Source organism: Camellia sinensis, chromosome 12 (genome assembly GCF_055761805.1).
Source record: "Camellia sinensis isolate YWXY chromosome 12, ASM5576180v1, whole genome shotgun sequence".
NCBI classification, from domain to species: Eukaryota; Viridiplantae; Streptophyta; class Magnoliopsida; order Ericales; family Theaceae; genus Camellia; species Camellia sinensis.
Window position 1 is genome coordinate 77,950,126 of NC_138972.1, and position 19,396 is coordinate 77,969,521.

A 19,396-nucleotide genomic window follows, 5' to 3' on the forward strand; every position below is an offset into this window, starting at 1 on the left:
AAAAAGTAAAATTGTGAGTTTTTTTATTTGTTTGGTCGGTTTTTGTTTCGATTTTCTGGGCTGGTCATCGACTTTTGTTCGGTGCTTTGAAATCGAACAAAATAACATAATCTGGCATCAAAATGTCGAATAAAAAAATATAAGTTTGGTATCTAACTGCAGAATAAAAGATACATTTACACTAATATAAGGCCGTATTTTTTAAATTTGTTCGGCTACTCATTACCATGTATTTTCAATTTTATTTTTTTATATTTTATATTTTTTTGAACGGAAGAATTTTACTTATACTCATTGCAACAATGCAAGTACTGCATTATTAGTGGACTCCAGTCATAAATTCATTACAGACAAGGTTTGTTAAGTTTTTTTTATAAATACGATTTTTTCTTATTTTTAATTTGCATTGAGTTTTATTAATAATTTGACATATAAATGTATTTATTATGTTTAGATTTTTAATAGTTGCCAAGCATTAATTAAATGGGCTCTGACGTTGGGAAAAAGACTGCATTTGTCATTATTACAAAGACATCAGATGTGGAAGGTAAAGGAGGAAAATCAAGACTTACCCTTGCATGTGAAAGAAATGATTACTACAGAGACAATAGGAAGATCAAGGGGGAACAATTGAGGTTGACAGGTTCTAAAAAATATGGATGTCCATTTCAATTAAGGAAGGAAAAATTACCTACAAATGATGAGTGGATGTTGCATGTCTTATGCGGAGTGCATAATCATCCGTCTGCTGAACATCTTGAAGGATACTCATTTGCTGGTAGATTATCTAAGGAGGAAACATCCTTATTAGTTGACATGTCAAAAAGTATGGTGTGACCAAAAGAGATATTGATTACATTGAAACGAAAGGATGCCTGTAATGCGACAACAATGAAGACAATCTACAACGTACGTCATCGACATCGAGTAGTACAGAGGGTGGAAAGATCACAGATGCAACAACTATTGAGGCAATTGTCGATTCAAAATTATTTTGAGTGGCATCGATGTGATGATAGAGAGATAGTGACTGGCTTGTTCTAGGCACACCCGATTAGTTTGGAGTTGTTACGTGCATTTCCACATATGTTGATTATGGATTGCACATATAAGACTAATAGATATCGACTCCCTCTCTTAGAGATTATTGGGGTAACATCAACGGACTTAACATTTTCAGTTGCTTTTGCTTATCTTGGTCATGAACGGGAAGACAACTATACATGGGTTTTAGGCATATTGCGTACTGTTATTGAGAATACTGCTTTTTCAAAAGTCATTATTACAGATAGAGAGTTGGCTTTGATAAAAGCCATCTCAAAAGTTCTACCTATGGCCGCTAATCTTTTATGTAAATAGCATATTAGCAAGAATGTGCTGATGAAGTGCAAGAAGGTTTTTGAGATGAAAGATAAATGGGATAAGTTCATGCATAGTTGGAATGCTTTGGTATTGGTTAGAACAGAAACAGAATTTAATGAACAATTTTCCAATCTCAAAACCGAATTTAGTACGTATGCTGAAACTATTGGGTATGTTACTACCAATTGGTTAGAGCCATACAAGGAAAAAATTGTTGCAGCTTGGACAAACAGTACTATACATTTGGGAAATATTACTACAAACAGGTAAATTATGCTCATTACATTTATGAATTGCTATAATTTTTTGAATTTTATATTAAATATCAAAATATACATACTTGTAGGGTGGAGAGTTCTCATGCTAAATTGAAGAGGCAACTTGGATCAAGTCAAGGCAGTTTTGAGACATCTTGGACCAAAATACACAATTTGTTAGAGTTGCAGCATGCAACATTAAAGTCTTATTTCAGCAGAGTTTGATTGTAGTCCAACACAACTACACACCTACTGAGTTCACTAAGTTACGTGGTTTTATTTCAATTTGTAGTTTGGACAAAATATTGGTAGAGTCAAAGAGATCGAATAGTGAGGAAATAGATGTTGCTGCATATGGCTGCATTTTGCGACGTACGCTTAAGTTGCCATGTGCACATGAAATAGCTGAGTATTTTTAACAAGGTCGACTGATTCCCCTCTCGTGCATAAATCCTTATTGGAGGAAATTAGATATGTTTCTAGTTTCAGAAAGAGAAAGAAGAGTTTTTCACTTACCTTTGACGAATGAGAAGAATGAGTTCAATCGTCCACATCGGTAACACAGACCATAACGTCGTTTGAACTCCTTCCATCGTCCAAACCACTTGCCTTCTCTGTGTTGGACCCCTAGTCTTTCTTGATGCTACTTCTTTCTTTTCCCTCCAAAAGTTATGTGGCGTAAATCAGATGAAAGGGTTAATTTAGGGTTAGTATTGGTAATATAATGAAGGGTGTAATAAGAGTTTTTTTTTTTTTTAAGTAATGTAATGAGATGGAGGGTGTAAAAAGGTAGAGTAATGGTGTAAGTAAAATCACCCTAACAGATATTATAAATTGACTAAAATGTCCTCTTGACAAATAAGGACAAATTACCTTCACCCCCTTGAGGTTTAACTGAATTACAAATTCTCCTGAGAATTATAGATTCCCCCTGAGGTTTAGCTAAATTGTCATTTTTAAATAAGTTATGAAATGCAAAATTAAAATGGAAAACACGTATCACACTACAAAAAATTAAAGTTTTAAAGACAAAATTATTTTTAGGGGACCAAATATTTTTGTTGCAAAAAAATGTTATTATATTTTTAGTAGTAACGAAAATTGAACATTAGTGATTAATTATTATCTTTTTGGTATCAAATTTTTTGACTAAAAAAATAAATCATTTTGAGACCATATTATTTTATCCTTAAAAGTCTATTTATTATTGACATTTTCGAAATTTTATCGCTAAAAGCCTTATTTGACTTTTCAGGACGACTTTTTAGCCACTATCCTCACGATGATAGAAATTAGTCCCTAAATATCTTTTGTAACAAAATTTTCACTTTTGGAGATAAAAAAAATTAGTCTCTAAAACTCTTGTATGTTGAAGTGTCGGATAGTGAAAATACAATAAAATTAACAAATAAGTTAAAAACACAATAAATAGCTTGTCAAAAAATACTTAGAATATGTTTGGTTTGATTTTTTAGAATTTATTTTTAAATTTTTTTAAAAAAATTAGAAATTAATCTGGTTAAGCAATAAAAAATAACAAATAAAAAATTATTTTTATTTTTATATAATTTTATCCTTTGAGTGGTTAGAAATAATTTTTATAAATTAAATATAGTTTTTCATAATTATTTTTATTAAATCAGTTTTTATTTTTTTAACAAATTCTGAAATTTTTTTCTAAATAACAAATCAAATATGGTTTCAAAAACTTAATATTTTTTTCATCTAACATAATTTTTTTGTAAATTTTGTTGATTTATCAAAGAGATTTTGAGCAAAAGTAATATTTATCAATTTATATTTTAGTAATATCAATTAACCATTCTTAATATTTATTTAACAGTAAAAATTAAATTGTTATATGAATATAAACTTAGAAGGAGGATATGTAATTTTTAAAATTTTTTTAAAAAAATTATAATTTAGCTAAATCTCAAAAAATGAGTAGATAACTTGTCCTTATTTTAATTTGAGTGCGCGTATCAAATTATTTATTTGGTGCGACCTAAAAAGTAGTGAAAAAAGTGACCTTCTACTAGTTGCGGCCTCGTTTCACAAATATTCTTTTTAATTAAAAAATTAAAAAATTATTAAAAAAATTAAAAAATCAATAATTCATATCAAAAAGTTAAAATTTTCATTTTCTCTTTATTTTTTACATATTTTTTCGTAAAAAGTTAAAAAATTATCTCAAACATGTTAATTTATTTTACATCATATTTTAACTAAAAAATTAAAAAATTACTAAAAAAATGCATATTTCCAAACGAGGCCTTAGGTTTTTGATTAAAAACTATTTAAGCGTTTACCAAACATGAGGGCCTATTGAAGTGAAGAAAATGGAGGAAGTGCGAGAGGAGCGAACACATACACACTCAGTTCCCGAAGACGAGGATGGTCCACCGATGCTGAGCGCTGAAGCTCTGGAAGCACTCAAAGACTTCCTCTCCGATCAAAATCGTAATGGAGAGGAGGAGGAGGAGGTGGCGTTGTTGGCGGAGGACTGGAGGCTGAGCCAGTTCTGGTACGATCGCCACACCGCCGAGACCGTTGCCAAAGAAGTTCTCTCCCTCTGCGACTCCCTCCAATCTCCTTCTGTAGCTTGTATCGCTTGCCCTACTCTCTACGCCCATCTCAAGGTCTCTCTCTCTCTCTCTCTCTCTCTATATATATATATATATATACATATTTCTGTTCTGTATCTATCATTATCGATTTGTGTTTAATGTATCACTTTCTTTATCAATGTATTATCAGATTTCTACTATTATTGTCTTGAGCCATCTCTGGCCTTTATTTGATAGGAACGATTCCAATGATTTAAGCGTAAATTTTAGTAAAAGATTCACTAATGCCAGAGGGGGAAATCCTATGACCATATGCACCCTTCCCTACCACATTCTTAATGTGTAACTTTGCCACAAAATTTCATAGCACAAATTGGCGTAGCAAATATTGAAATTTTGTGCTTGATATTGCAAAAGATTGTGACTTGGTTACACATTTTTTACACATTTTGTGGTTGATGTTATGAAATTTTGTTGGAAAGTTACCCATTTTGTGGTGGGGTGCATATGGTGTGTATAGCATTTCCCATGCCAGAGTGATGAGAACCACTAAATAGCCTTGAAATTTTGGGTAAACATTTGAGTCTCCCTTGATTTGGGTAAAACTTTGAGCAAAACTCAATTTGGTATATGTTTGGGTCAAGGAGTGGAGGGTGTTTGGAGTAATTTTTAACCAAATTTAAATTTGATATAGATTTGATTCAAGGATTAGGAATGCATTTATGATTGTGTGGAGTGATTGCTTGGTGTGAAGGAAATTGGCTTATGGAATAACATTTCCAATTGAGAACCTTGATAAGAGCCACTTGATGGAAGAGAAAATAATTTCCAAATGAAATACTGTTATTGTTTTCAGCTTTGATGTGCCAAGGTTGGTTAATCTAATTAAGTTGATTTTGGTGGCAATACAAATAAATTGCTTTTTGGGTGAGGTCGGTTGGGTATCAAATCTTTTGTATTTGGAGAAATGGGATTAGTCTAATTTTGAAATGGGGAGTGCAAACCAAGCCTTAAATCCCATCAAATTGGATCGGTTACATGAATCCTTCTTCTCCACGCGGCTCTATCAAAAGCCATTTTGTTAGTTAAATTAAGTAGATCCATATCTCTATTTACAACGCTAGCCAACGTTAATCTAGGCCTACCCGGTCCCCTAAAACTTCCATTCCATCTACCGTCACTGTATTGCATCTCTTCATTGCTGTCTCTATTAGTCTCCGTTAAATATGACCAAATCATCTTAATTGATTCTCTCTCAACTTATCTTCTATCGGTGCTACTCCTACCCATTCCCGAATACACTCATTTCCAAAGTTTTAAAAAGCGGCCGCAACCGTTACGTAACGCCGTTATGCAACGGTTTTGGCGGTTACCGCTACCCGTTACGGCCGCTTTTGCAGTGTGATTGAGATTCACAAGCGTGTCGGCCGTAGCGGTCGTAACGGTGCCGTAACAGCCATAACGGCCTGTTACGCACCGTTACGTAACGGTTCCAAACTGTTTCTTTCGAAAAAACACATAAAAAAAAGCTGAAAATGAGGGGAAATGGATAGAGAGAAGAAGGAAGATAAAGAGAGAAAATAGAGGAGCAAGAGATAGAGAGAGAGAGAGAGAGAGAGAGAGAGAGAGAGAGAGAAGAGGGAAGATAAAGAACATGTTATTGATTTGTTGAAACTATAAGACCTATGCTATTCTATTCAGCTGCTATCACTAAACCATTTTGTTTGTGCGTGTCTATCTATATATTGTTTGAAAATAATAATAATAATAATAAGTGTGGTCATTATTTATTTGACTTGGTTAAAATATGTATATATATATATATATATATTTAGGCTCTTATTTATTCTCTTACTTTTGTCATTATTTATCTTATATATAATAGTTAGTGAATGATCTTTTGTAAAATATAAAGTCATTAATTATTAAAATAAAATGTAAAAAACTCAGTTTATAGTGATTTAAAAATATGAAATATATTAGATCATACTAAAAAATTTACAAAAATTGATCAATATTTATTTTTAACCCAATAAATATGATCATGAAAAAAAAATATGCGTATCGGTAAGTTTTTTTCAAATTGTGCGAAAAATAAAAAAATTCACGGTTCCGGTTACCGCAACCGTTACACTACGGCCTTTACACCTCGCAACCGCGTCACCGCCACCGTTACGGCGACCGCAACCGCTTTTCAGAACCTTGCTCATTTCTAATTCTGTCTTGTCTAGTTTTGTCATACATCCACCTTAGCATTTTCATCTCAACAACACTCACCTTATCTACATGTTATTTCTTGGTTGCCCAACACTCCGTCCCATACAACATCGCTAGTCTAATAGTCATTCTATAGAACTTACTTTTTAGTCTAATGGGTATTTGTTTATCGCACAGTATCCCCGACGCACTTTTCCACTTAAGCCATTTGCCCTTAATCCTATGGGTCACATCCGTATCAATCTCCCTCGCCGTTGTGATAATCGACCTTAAATAACGAAAATGATCACTCTTAGACAGTTCTTGGTTCTCAATTCTCACTTATCCTCTGCTTTCATTGTTACTGTTATTAAATTTACACTCTATGTACTCTATCTTAATTCTGCTTATTCGGAATCCTTTAGATTCAAGTGATTTGCTCCAAATCTCCAACTTTGTGTTAACTCTTTCTCTAGTCTCTTTATGGGGGAAAGAGTATAATGTTAGAATTGATGTATTATTTATTGATCTATGTTTGTATACAATGACTCTCCTATATATAGAAGAGAAAAACATATTTATTGAAGTCATGTGTTGAAACCATGACTGCGGTCACAAACTTGTCGCACCGGCTTCAAAGTAGGACAAATGAGGTGCAGCAGTTAAACGCCCAACTGGCTCTGCTCCAGCGCATGTATAAGGATGCGCGAGCAGAGATAAGTGTGCTAAAGGCGGAAAACAAGGAGCTGAAGCGGAAGGCCACCGTGATGTTCCGATTTGGAGGTCCGCCATATGCTGCAGTGGAGGAGCAGGGAGTAGTGATCGTGCCCAGTGGAGTGGGAAACACGGAGGCAACACCGTCAAGGGCCGCCCAGGACGGAGGCAAGAAGAAAAGACCGGCTGAATAGGCGAAGAAGTGAGGTCGGTGGGTGGCCGTCCGCAGAAAAGAAAACAAATCTTTTGGTGTTGTGTTTTGGTTTGTTGTTGGTGTTGTTGTTGTTGTTTTTTTTTTTTTTTTTGTGTAAAATTGTGATCGGGGTTGATCCCGAGATGAATAAAATATGGTTTGGTGTGCAAAGCTATATGGTATGAATGGAATTTGAAAAAGATTAAAAATAATGTGAAAGAAAAATAAAGAAAGAAATAATAAAAATATATTTGAAATAAAAAATGAAAGATGGGGAAATAAGGAAAGTGGTTTGGAGAAAATAAATAAAAATAATGGATTTTGAAATCAAACGGAGGAGAGAGAGGGGACAAGCCCATGTGAGTGAAAGAGGGGTTTAAAGAAAGTGAGGGAGTGGGTTGATTAAAAAAAAAAAGGATTGTGGGTTTGAAAGTGGAAAGATGAGAGAGAGAGAGAGTGAATTTGTTTGTTTTAACAAGATGACAAACTTGGGCACAAGTCTCTGTGGCAGCATTGCATTTTTCTGCCTCCCTCTGATACTGGGAAGCTACCCTTCTTGCTTCTGCAAAGGTAATGTTCATATGGTGAGCATGCTTCAATGCAAACTCCCTCTGACACAAGTATCTTGGATCTGTATTACGCAAAACCCCATGTCCAAATCCAGGAACAACCTTTCCACTGTTCAGTGTTTTCCAAACATAGTCTTTCAACTGGTCCGTGGTTATGTTCTCACCACACTCCTCTACCACAGATTTGGTCCATAGCAGAACTTCCTGATTAGCCAAGCCATGGAGTGGTCCAGCCAAACCATTTAATGCAGCTGCAAATGAAAGGTACGGATCTGAAAGGGCACTAGCTACTAGATGACCAGTGTGAGCACTAACATTCCCACCTTCATGGTCAGTGTGAATGGTGACATAAAGCCTCATAAGCTCCTGCATGTCAGGACTATCAAATCCAAGCATGTGGGCAAAATTTCCACCATAATCTAGGGAATCATCCTTGGGTATAACTTGCCCATTCTTGTAAATCCTGCGATAGACATAAGCAGCTACTATTGGTAGTTGAGCAATCAAACTAAGAGAGTCCTCATATGTTGGCTCCCAGTACTTCGATTTATGGATCCCCTTCTCATATGCTTTCTGGAATTCACTCTGTACCTGAAGAGCCATGACACCCATTGCAAACTGGGTCATTGGATGAGCTGAAACAGGAAGGGCATCAATAGCTTTGTACACATGATCTGGAACTGTGGCACGACTTCGTAATTCCTTGGATAATGCATCTACTTGCTCTTTATTTGGTACCTTTCCTGTTAAAAGGAGCCAAAGGAGACCCTCAGGCAATGGCTCCCCACCAGGCTTTGCCGCTGGTAACTTCTTCTGACATTCAGGTATTGACAAATTCCGAAAGCGTATGCCCTCTTCAGGGTCAAGTAATGAGGTTTCCCACAGCAAACCTGTCATTCCTCTCATTCCACCAAGTACCATATCAATTGTAATGTTCCCCAGTTGAACCTTTCCATGCTCAGACTTCAGTTTCTTCAGGCGCTCCTGTTGTTCTGGAATTAATTCCTTCAGCTGAGAATGAAGGTCAAGATCAGAAGAGGTTTGTATTTGAAGCCATCGTACAGAGTTGTTAAAACTTGATTGTTGAACAACACGAGAACGTAGCTTAGAAAGCGCAGAAACGCTTCTGAAGAACACCATCGTTCAAAGCAATTCCACTTGACCAAAAAGTTAGAAACTGTGAACGAAGAACAGTCGAGATCGAAGGAGAGAGACGCGAAACGAAAATACTGGACGCGAGAAGAGTTGGCGTCAATTCGAGCTAGCAGTGGTTTGAGTTGCTGCAGTGGTTATTGGCGGTGATTGGAGAGGAGGTATGTGTTGGAGGTTTCAATTGGTTGAGGTCTGGCGGGCGGTTAAGGCAAAGTTGCCGCCCGCCAGGAGGCGAAGAGCACCAAGAGCTTAACCTATAGCTCTGATACCATGTTAGAATTGATGTATTATTTATTGATCTATGTTTGTATACAATGACTCTCCTATATATAGAAGAGAAAAACATATTCACCTACCACACTCAACTCTCACCTAACACACTTACATCTACCTACCACACTCAACTCTTACCTAACACACTCAACTCTACCTACCACACTTACATATAACAATATGCCTATGGCTATGGCCATGATCTTGAATATGCCTGTTGACAAAATACGGTTTGCTCTTTGAAAGCAAATGTACATTATTGTGGCATAGACCATATAGTTCAAAATCAGGTTAGAGCTTCCTTTATAAGAAGGCTCCACCACAGTTATTGGTTTCAACTTTTAAGGCTCATGTCATGGAGGTCAGAATTTTGACTTCCCATGTTGCTCACGTATGGATGTGCATTTTTTGCGTCCTTAGTTTGATGTGGATTAGGGGTAGGAGATCCAATGGCAAACTAGTTTCCATAGAACCAAAACAAATGTGATTAAGGTATTATCCATTTTTTGTAAGAAGATATATAGCTTCCTAGCCTAAAAATGTCAAACACATCTACTAATGAAGTATATGTTATTGTTATAGAGAAGACATATTTTACTTACACTTTTCAAAGTGACCAATGAGGCGTGCGTACATAGGATGGAGATCCTTCTGATACATGGAGTCATTGACCCATCTCAACTGTTAACCCAGTCTCTTGTGTTTTTTATTTTCCATTGCATCTGCATCCACATATTGCTTTGTGATAACTGGAAACTTAACGGTTTTGCTTCTTATGTGAATTTCAGAAAATTGATCCTAATGTATCTCTCAAACTTCTCGAGTATGACAAACGTTTTGAGCAATATGGAGGTGAGTTCACATTGTATGATTACAATCAACCAGAACAGCTTCCATCATCCTTGAAGAATGCATATCAGATCATTGTTGCAGATCCTCCTTACCTGGTAAGTGCCTAGTTTGTATTGCTGGTATTTTTTCTCGAATTTGCCTCTTCTCATGGGTTTTTCTCCCATTGGTCAAGCTTATGTTGAGGGCCACTCCTTTCATCGGAAATAAGTTGGGAAAGAAACTCTTCATTCACTCTTATAGTAATGTTTCTTTATTTCCTTCTGCCCCTTTTAATAATTATTCATAGGCAAAAGCATTCAAGTAGCAAATTAATGCTCTCTCTCTCTCTCTCTCTCTCTCTCTCTCTCTCTCTCTCTCTCTCTCTCTCTCTCTCTCTCTCTCTCTCTCTCTCTCGTATGAGATTCCTAGTTCTTCTTATGGTTTATAGCATTCATCAATTGATAGCAGCCCAAAAATATATCTTTATTATAGTGTTAACACTTTGTGTACATGCGTTTGTAGAGAGATGGAGAGACTTCATAGTCAACCCTTTGCCAATAATCTTTTAATTATTAATACCTATAAATATATCGATCTTCTCCAAGCTCGACGTTTCTTTTTATCTTCCATGCCCCTCTTTAATTGGGATAGGAAATTTATTTGATGCATGAACCTGTGGTTCTCAGCACCATGTATATCAAATTGTTTAGTAGTAAAAACTTGATTATTTACCTGTAATTCTCTCTCGCTATGTTTTCATGTCTATATTTGTATGTAGTCTGCCACTTGACTTAAAACTTGATGTTTTTTTCCACACTTTTGTTTTGGCTTTAAGGGGTCACCTGATTCACTCGAGGAAAAGTTGTGTATAATACCATCTTATAAATAAGAAGCTTTTGCTGATTTTGTTTGGAAAAACTACTCACATTACATAATTTCACATTGCATATTGCAAAATTATGAGATGAACAAAACAAACCTTCAATCCCAGGAAAAATAACACGCTGAATAAAATACAGATAAAATATAAAATGGTTAAAGGAAGCAAACCGAAGCCTGTGTGATATCACAGTCTTCTTAAAATAGATTCGCTGCCTCACCGTTGGGTGCTGGAGGTACGCCGGCGTTTACTTCCTAGGATACGACGGTTTTTACCAGCTACAACAGAAGCACCTTCTGATTAGTTTAGCGAACGGACAACGGCAGCACTCTCTCTCAGGAAGAAAATTATAGGAGAAGTAGACTGACAGTGTATGGATGTCAAGGAAAAATTCTATCTCTTTTCAAGGAATAGGACCTCCTTTTAAACACCATGGGGGAGAGGGGAGGAGCCTCTAGCCATCAAGGCTGGCAACTAATGCTAGCAAAACTGCCTAATCAATTTTGTAAAACTGATGAGCCTTAAATGTGTGAGTTATATACACATTTATGAGGCAATTTCTTATTCAACTTTTTTTCTCCAACAATCCCCCACGTGAATAAAAATTGACCGAATACAGCAAATGCTCAACGTTTATCAACAAAGACTCAGAAAAAGAGAGAGCACATAGACTAACCCTGCATCAGAAAAGGTAGCTGTTGGCCTTGAACCTTTCGTAGTGAAAGCCGATCGGATTTACTGGTTGACCAGTGAACGTGATGTCTTGAACTGTTCTGCCGTTTATATAAACCGAGACAATAGACCTCACACAGGAGTTAGTCCAACCATTGTTTTTGTTCTCACTGGTGTGTCCGGTATGGCCCTGGAACACTAGCCTGGTTCTGTGAGTGTTTTTAAAGAATTCAGTCTAGGCAATTCTTAAAGAAGCGGCCCCACTTCGCACTCACATAGGTGGCCTAGATACGGTATTTCATTATACCACATCACTAAGGTCATTAAAAGCATTAGCTTAACCTTCCACCCCCACAGGGCATCACTGTATAAAGGAATGAGCAAGAGGATTTATCTCTTCAGTGACTCACCCGTTACATGAAGTTAGGTTGTCCCTTTGAACCTAGATCTTGGAATCTCCAGTCAACTAGGTTGGGTTTTCCATTCCGGTAACCTTTACTAAAGGCCTTAACCCCATTCCTCTTGACGACTTTTCTACTAACTCTTGAGTTAACCCTTTGATTAGCGGATTCGCAATGTTGTCCTTAGACTTGACATAGTCTAGAGAGACAACTCCATTTGAGAGTAGTTGTCGTATGGAATTATCTCTACGACGGATATGTCTAGACTTTCCATTATACGTATTACTTTGTGCCCGACCAATCGCTGATTGGCTATCGCAATGAATACTGATAGCTGGCACAGGTTTCGACCAACGTGGAATATCCTCAACAAACTGGCGAAGCCATTCAGCTTCTTCAGTTGCTTTATCTAAAGCAATAAACTCAGATTCCATTGTTGATCTCGAGATACACGTTTGCTTGGCAGATTTCCAAGACACGGCTGCCCTTCCGAGGGTAAATACATAACCACCAGTGGATTTGGAATCTTTTATATCAGATATCCAATTTGCGTCACTATACCCTTCTAGTACCGCTGGGTATCTGGTATAATGCAGCCCATAATCTAGGGTGTAACGGATATACCCCAACACCCGCATAATACCCTTCCAATGAGTAGCATTAGGATTACTCGTGTATCTACTCAGTCTACTAACAGCGTAGGCGATATCCGGCCTTGTACAACTCATCAGATACATCAAACTCCCAATGACCCGAGAATATTTTAGTTGAGAGACACTCTCACCATTATTCTTGGTCAAATATAGACTTAAGTCTACCGGTGTCCTAAACATACTTGTATCTGACTTTCCAAATTTCTCAAGTATCTTATTAACATAATGAGCTTGAGAAAGTACAATACCACCAGATGTTCTGGTGATCTTAACACCCAGAATGACATCTGCAAGGCCCATATCTTTCATGTCAAACTTAGAGTTTAACAATCTTTTGGTAGCTTTAATCATTTCATCATTGCTACCAACAATGAGTATGTCATCAACGTATAGACACAAAATGACATACCTTTGTCAGTGTCTTTAACATATACGCACTTATCACACTTATTGATTCGAAACCCATTTGACAACATAGCATTGTCAAACTTCTCATGCCATTGTTTAGGAGCTTGCTTCAAACCATACAATGACTTAACAAGCTTACAGACTTTCTTATTTTTTCCTGGAGCTGAAAACCGCTCAGGTTGCTCCATGTAGATTTCTTCATCTAAATCTCCATTTAAGAAAGCTGTCTTTACATCCATCTGATGTATTTCTAAACCACGTAAAGCTGCTATTGCAATCACCATGCGAATGGATGTAATCCTTGTCACAGGTGAATACGTATCAAAATAATCCAGGCCTTCTCGCTGTCTGTATCCTTTGATAACTAGTCGAGCTTTATATTTGTCAATTGACCCATCCGCTTTCATCTTTTTTCGAAAGATCCACTTACTCCCCAAGGCCTTACTGCCTGGGGGTAGATCAACCAACTCCCAAGTATGGTTATGTAAGATGGAGTCAATCTCACTCTTAATTGCTTCTTTCCATAAAGGACTTTCAGGTGAAGTCACAGCTTCATGGAACGTTCGAGGTTCTCCCTCTAACATATAAGTCAAGAAGTCTGGACCAAAAGACTTTGTGGTTCTAGCCCTTTTACTCCTTGGCTCATCTACTTCATCAGCTTGATCATCTACTTGATCAGTTATTTGATCAGCTGTTTGATCATCTATGTGATCGTCTTCGTGATCATCTATTTCTTTCATGGAACTTGGAATCCTGGCTTGGGGACGACACGGAAATACATCTTCAAAGAAAGATGCACTTCTAGATTCCATGATAGTATTCTTGTGTATATCTGAAATATCAGACTTGTGCACAAGAAATCTATATACATTACTATTTTGTGCATAACCAATGAAAATACAGTCCGCGATTTTCGGACCTATCCTAACCCGCTTGGGTGTAGGTACCGCCACTTTTGCAAGACACCCCTGCATTCTTACATATTTATATGAGGGCTTGTGACCTTTCCACAACTCATATGGAGTTTTGTCCACTTTCTTCCGTGGTATTCTATTAAGAATATAATTCGCGGAGAGAATTGCTTCCCCCCATAAGTTCTGTGGCAACCTAGAACTTATCAACATTGCATTCATCATCTCTTTCAGTGCCCTGTTCTTCTGCTTAGCAACACCATTTGACTGAGGTGAATAAGGCGCTGTGGTTTGGTGAATAATCCCAAATTGAGCACAAGTCTCGGTAAACGGGGATTCATACTCACAACCACGATCACTTCTCAATGCCTTGATTTTTCGGCTTAATTGATTCTCAACTTCATTCTTAAAAAGAATAAATTTATCAATAGCCTCGTCTTTGCTTTTAAGCAAATATACATAACAGTATTTAGTGCAATCATCAACAAAAGTGATAAAGTACTTGTTGCCACCACGTGATTGTACAACTTTCAAGTCACACACATCGCTATGCACTAAACCCAAAGGCTGGGTACTTCTTTCAATAGAATGAAAAGAAGATCTTGTCAATTTTGCTTCTACACAAGTTTCACACTTGTGTTGTGGATTAATCTTGAAAGATGGTATGTGATCTAACTTGATTAATCTACATAAAGAGTCAAAATTTACATGACCCAATCTACCATGCCATAAATTAGGGGACTCAAGCATATAAGCAGAAGAAGAAGCTTTCTCATTAATCTTAGGGATAAGTATCATTACATTCAATTTAAACATACCACCTGACATATATCCCTTCCCCACATAGACTCCGCCCTTGGTCAACACGACCTTGTCTGATTCAAACACCATGCGGAAGCCATGCTTGCTTATGAGAGACCCCGAGACAAGGTTCTTACGAATGTCCGGCACAAAAAGGACATCGTTCAAAGTCAGTTCTTTTCCTGAAGTCATCTTCAGGATCACCTTGCCTTTACCCGCAACAGCTGAGGTTGCAGAGTTTCCCATAAACAACTTCTCCCCGTTTGAAACCGGTTCGAAAGTTGTGAACATTCTCTTCTCTGAACAAATATGGCGAGTGGCCCCAGTGTCCACCTACCACTCCCTCGGGTTTGACCCCACCATGTTCACTTCTGACACGACGGCTGACAGATGCATGTCGTCCACATCGTGTGACAATTCCTCCATTTCAGCCATATGTGCCCGGTTTTTGTGTTGGGGAGGGTTTTTCCTGTAGGGCTTCTTCTTCAGATAATCAATTGCCCAATGACCGTCACTTCCACAGTTGAAGCATTTGCCATCGAACCTAAAAGTAGGCTCCTTTGGCTTGTAGGCTGGCCTTTTAGAGATTCCTCCTCTAGCCCCCAACTTTGAGCTTTTGCCTGTCGGTGGTTTTTTCCTCACCCCCGAGGACTCGCCATGCTCAACCATGTTGGCTTTGACAGTGGAGGTACTCCCTCCTTTCTTCCTGTTGTCCTCTTCAATCCGAAGCCTGACAACGAGCTCTTCGACTGTCATCTCCTTTCGTTTGTGCTTCAAGTAGTTCTTGAAGTCTTTCCAGCCGTTAGGCAGCTTCTCAATCAAAGTAGCTGCCTGGAATGACTCACTTAGGACCATCCTTTCTGCATGTATCTCGTGCAGAATCACTTGGAACTCTTGGACTTGACTCATGACAGTTTTAGAGTCCACCATCTTGAAGTCCAGGAACCGGCCGACGATAAATTTCTTTACCCCAGCATCCTCGGTCTTGTACTTTTTGTCCAAGGCATCCCACAACTCCTTAGCCGATTTCTTGGCATAGAACACGTTGAAAAACGGATCCGCCAAGCCGTTCAGAATGTAATTCCGGCATAAGAAGTCTGCTTGTTTGCAAGCGTCCAGAGCCATGAGCTTTTGTTTATCTTGCTCATTCTCCTCTACGGCTGGTACATCTTCACTTAGAAACCTTGCAAGGCTTAGAGTAGTCAAATAAAACAGCATCTTCTGCTGCTATCTCTTGAAATTCACTCCCGTAAACTTCTCCGGGCGCTCGTGATGATTGAGCGGTCCTCCCGGAACAACCGGAGTAACAATAGGAGGATTGACCATAGAGGTCACAACAGGGGTTGGCAAGCCAGTCGCCCCGGGGTTCGGATCCCCACCAACATTAGTAGCAGCAGTAGCAGCATCAGAGACAATTGCCATTTCTGAAAAATTACAGCCGAATTTCACTATTCTGTATTTCCAGAAATCAAACTTAACACTAGAAAATCCCACAATTGGAAATTTAATTCAAAACTAGTCTCACCACGCAACCTAGAATCGAACATGGTCAGGAAAGTTTCTAGGAAGACTGGAGGGGTCACACAGGTCCCACTTAAAATCCAGTTAACCTTAGACAAAACTTTCAAGAGCATGTTGACTCCTAGTCCATGGGAAACAACTTTAAGAATTAAATTTTTCAAGGGATGAACTAGGTTAAACACACCAAGTTCCAAACTGTACAAGCAATTACAACAAAATTGCTACAATAATTACAAGCAAATAAAATGTGCTTTACATATTGGTGAATAAATACAAATGAACACTCAAACAACCAATTGCTTTAAATATTTAGTTCAAATTAATCCTTATTCCTATTTCCGTAAGTATTCCTGCAATAAAGAGTTAGCAGCAAAATACAACAAAACCTCCCTCAGCTTTTCTTTGCTTTTGGCAAAGTAGTGATTGAAGGGGATGGTACTAGCAAACAAACTAATAAATAACTGTAAGTAAATATTAAAACCAACCCTTATGTTACACATCTAGAATTTAAACTAAAAAAAACTGTAAAAAATTAATTACATAATAAACATGTAATTAACTATATAAGTTACAGACCTAAATTAAATATAATTAAACCATATTTTAAATTGGTAAAGGTTGCATATGAACTTATGGTACACTAAACATGTAATTAATTGAGGCAAGTTACAAACATTTTATAACTCCTAAATACTTAAATCATATTACTAGGCAAGAATTGCAAATGACATGATTAACATGCAAATAATTCTAGAGAAATTAACATGAATTTAAATATAGGCAAGTTATAAACTTTACAACTCCACACCTAAATTAAAGATTAATAGGTACAAGTTACATGAAAAATTTACTACCTAATAGACATGCTAGAAATGTAAATTACACTAAAAATTAAACCCGAATGAACATGTAATTTATATTGTAAACTAGAAGTATGTGTACTAGAAGCATGTAAATCTAGAAATACAAGGCATGAACCGGTACACCATAAATTAATAAATTAATTAGAAATACAGTGAATTAACGTTGCACCAATGGAACTCTTCTTCCCTATTGATAACAGTGGCTTATTCCATGCCATGGGAAGACCAAACAGTAGCATACACAAAATGGCAAAATCAAACACTTAACCCTGTGTACATGCATCTAATAAACCAATTAACTCGCTAGTACTACCAGTGGCCAATTACATGCAAAATTATTACACACACCTATGAATCTATTAATCTAATTCTATGATAAACGTCGAATCTATTTTAAGCTTGTTGGGAAAAACTACTCACATTACATAATTTCACATTGCATATCGCAAAATTATGAGATGAACAAAACAAACCTTCAATCCCAGGAAAAATAACATGCTGAATAAAATACAGATAAAATATAAAATGGTTAAAGGAAGCAAATCGAAACCTGTGTGATACCACAGTCTCCTTAAAATAGATTCGCCGCCTCACCGTTGGGTGCTGGAGGTACGCCGGCGTCTACTTCCCAAGATACGACGGTTTTTACCAGCTACAACAGAAGCACCTTCTAATTAGCTTAGTGAACGGACAACAGCAGTACTCTCTCTCAGGAAGAAAATTATAGGAGAAGTAGACTGACAGTGTATGGATATCAAGGAAAAATTCTATATCTTTTTTCAAGGAATAGGGCCTCCTTTTATACACCATGGGGGAGGGGAGAGGAGCCTTTAGCCATCAAGACTGACAACTAATACTAGCAAAACTGCCTAATCAATTTTGTAAAACTGATGAGTCTTAAATGTGTGAGTTATATACACATTTATGAGGCAATTTCTTATTCAACCATTTTTCTCCAATAGATTTGTCTTGGCTAATCATGCACATCTTGAAAGGGTATATTGTTTTCTTAACATGATCTTATGGAATTGACATTTTTTGGTGGCAGAGCGAAGAATGCTTGGAGAAGGTTACTCAAACAATTTCTTTTCTTGTGCAACCAGGAAAAGTTTACTTGCTTTTACTCACAGGTATGCTTTTCTTTTCTTTTTTTCTGTTCTTTTTCTGTCTTTTCCTGTAAGCACTTGCTTTTATCATGTGGTTTTAGCCATCAGCAAACCTAATACATTATCTAGTGATATTGACAATGAGATGTAATAGGTTGAAACTATATAATAAAAACAAATGCTGTTTTGATATATCATTGCACTATTGTATTGAACTATTCTTCTTAATAACCTTTTATACAATACAACATGGGTAATAGATTTTATCATTTTCATGCTTAGGGGAAGTGCAAAAAGATAGAGCAGCAGAGCTCCTCGGTTTGCATCCATGTGGTTTTCGGCCTGAGCACTCTAGCAAACTTGGCAATGAGTTTCGTCTGTTCACAAACTATGACCCTGGGATGAGATTAGGAGGGTGGGAGCCAGACCAGTAGAGTTGCCTTGGGGTCCCTAAGTCTGAAATATTTCATTACTAACTTTTTTTGTAATATTATTTGTTTAAAAAAAAATTCCAACTTTCCATTAGCAGAATTTGAGACGGTATGAGTGAGTTTGTTTGTGCTTATTACATTAATGAAAATGAGAATTTGTTATGTTTCTAAACCTTGTAATTCTTGGGTAGTGTCTCTCTACAATATACTCTTTTTTCAATTCTCTCTTTTCTTTTCTTTTCTTTTTAAACTTTAAATTTTAATTTTAGTTTTAAAATGAGAATTTGTCAAGTTTCTAAACTTTGTAATGGTTTGAAGAGCATTTCTTTACCAGTGAGAAAATTTCCAATTCAACTCTCACCTCTCTAGTCAAAGAAAGGTTCGGTACGTAGGTTCTCTCGTGGCTCACATCACTCATATCACACTCCTAGGCAGAGCTGAAGAAATAGGTTTGAAGATGAGCCGAGTCATTGTTGAGCCGAGTTGTTATTGAGTTGAGCTGAGTCATTATATATCCTTGGCTAAGTTGAAGTTAGTTAAATAGATTTGTCATTTTTCATGATTTGTTAGAATTGTAATGGTGGATTGTTAGTAGCAGTTAGGTGGTAATAACAATCTATAACAAATTAGAGATT

General features: G+C 36.9%; 2 protein-coding genes and 1 pseudogene across 3 annotated transcripts; 2 read left to right on the plus strand and 1 right to left on the minus strand.

Moving 5' to 3' along the window:
* The first annotated feature begins 483 nt into the window (after positions 1-483).
* Positions 484-2,038, plus strand: LOC145803682 (uncharacterized). The gene is made up of 4 exons (XM_082896996.1): positions 484-826; positions 1,181-1,275; positions 1,360-1,628; positions 1,912-2,038. The coding sequence occupies exons 1-4, from the start codon at positions 484-486 to the stop codon at positions 2,036-2,038; spliced, it is 834 nt and encodes a 277-aa protein (XP_082753122.1).
* Positions 2,039-3,918: 1,880 nt separating this feature from the next.
* LOC145804053 (uncharacterized) lies at positions 3,919-18,933 on the plus strand. The gene is made up of 4 exons (XM_082897474.1): positions 3,919-4,258; positions 10,072-10,230; positions 18,273-18,354; positions 18,613-18,933. The coding sequence occupies exons 1-4, from the start codon at positions 3,959-3,961 to the stop codon at positions 18,762-18,764; spliced, it is 693 nt and encodes a 230-aa protein (XP_082753600.1). The 5' UTR covers positions 3,919-3,958; the 3' UTR covers positions 18,765-18,933.
* Positions 4,440-9,444, minus strand: LOC114272994 (citrate synthase, mitochondrial pseudogene; annotated as a pseudogene). Its single transcript, XR_014345976.1, has 2 exons — positions 7,336-9,444; positions 4,440-4,510 (listed from the first exon to the last, which is right to left on the minus strand). The product of XR_014345976.1 is annotated as a citrate synthase, mitochondrial pseudogene (transcript).
* Positions 18,934-19,396: the final 463 nt, after the last annotated feature.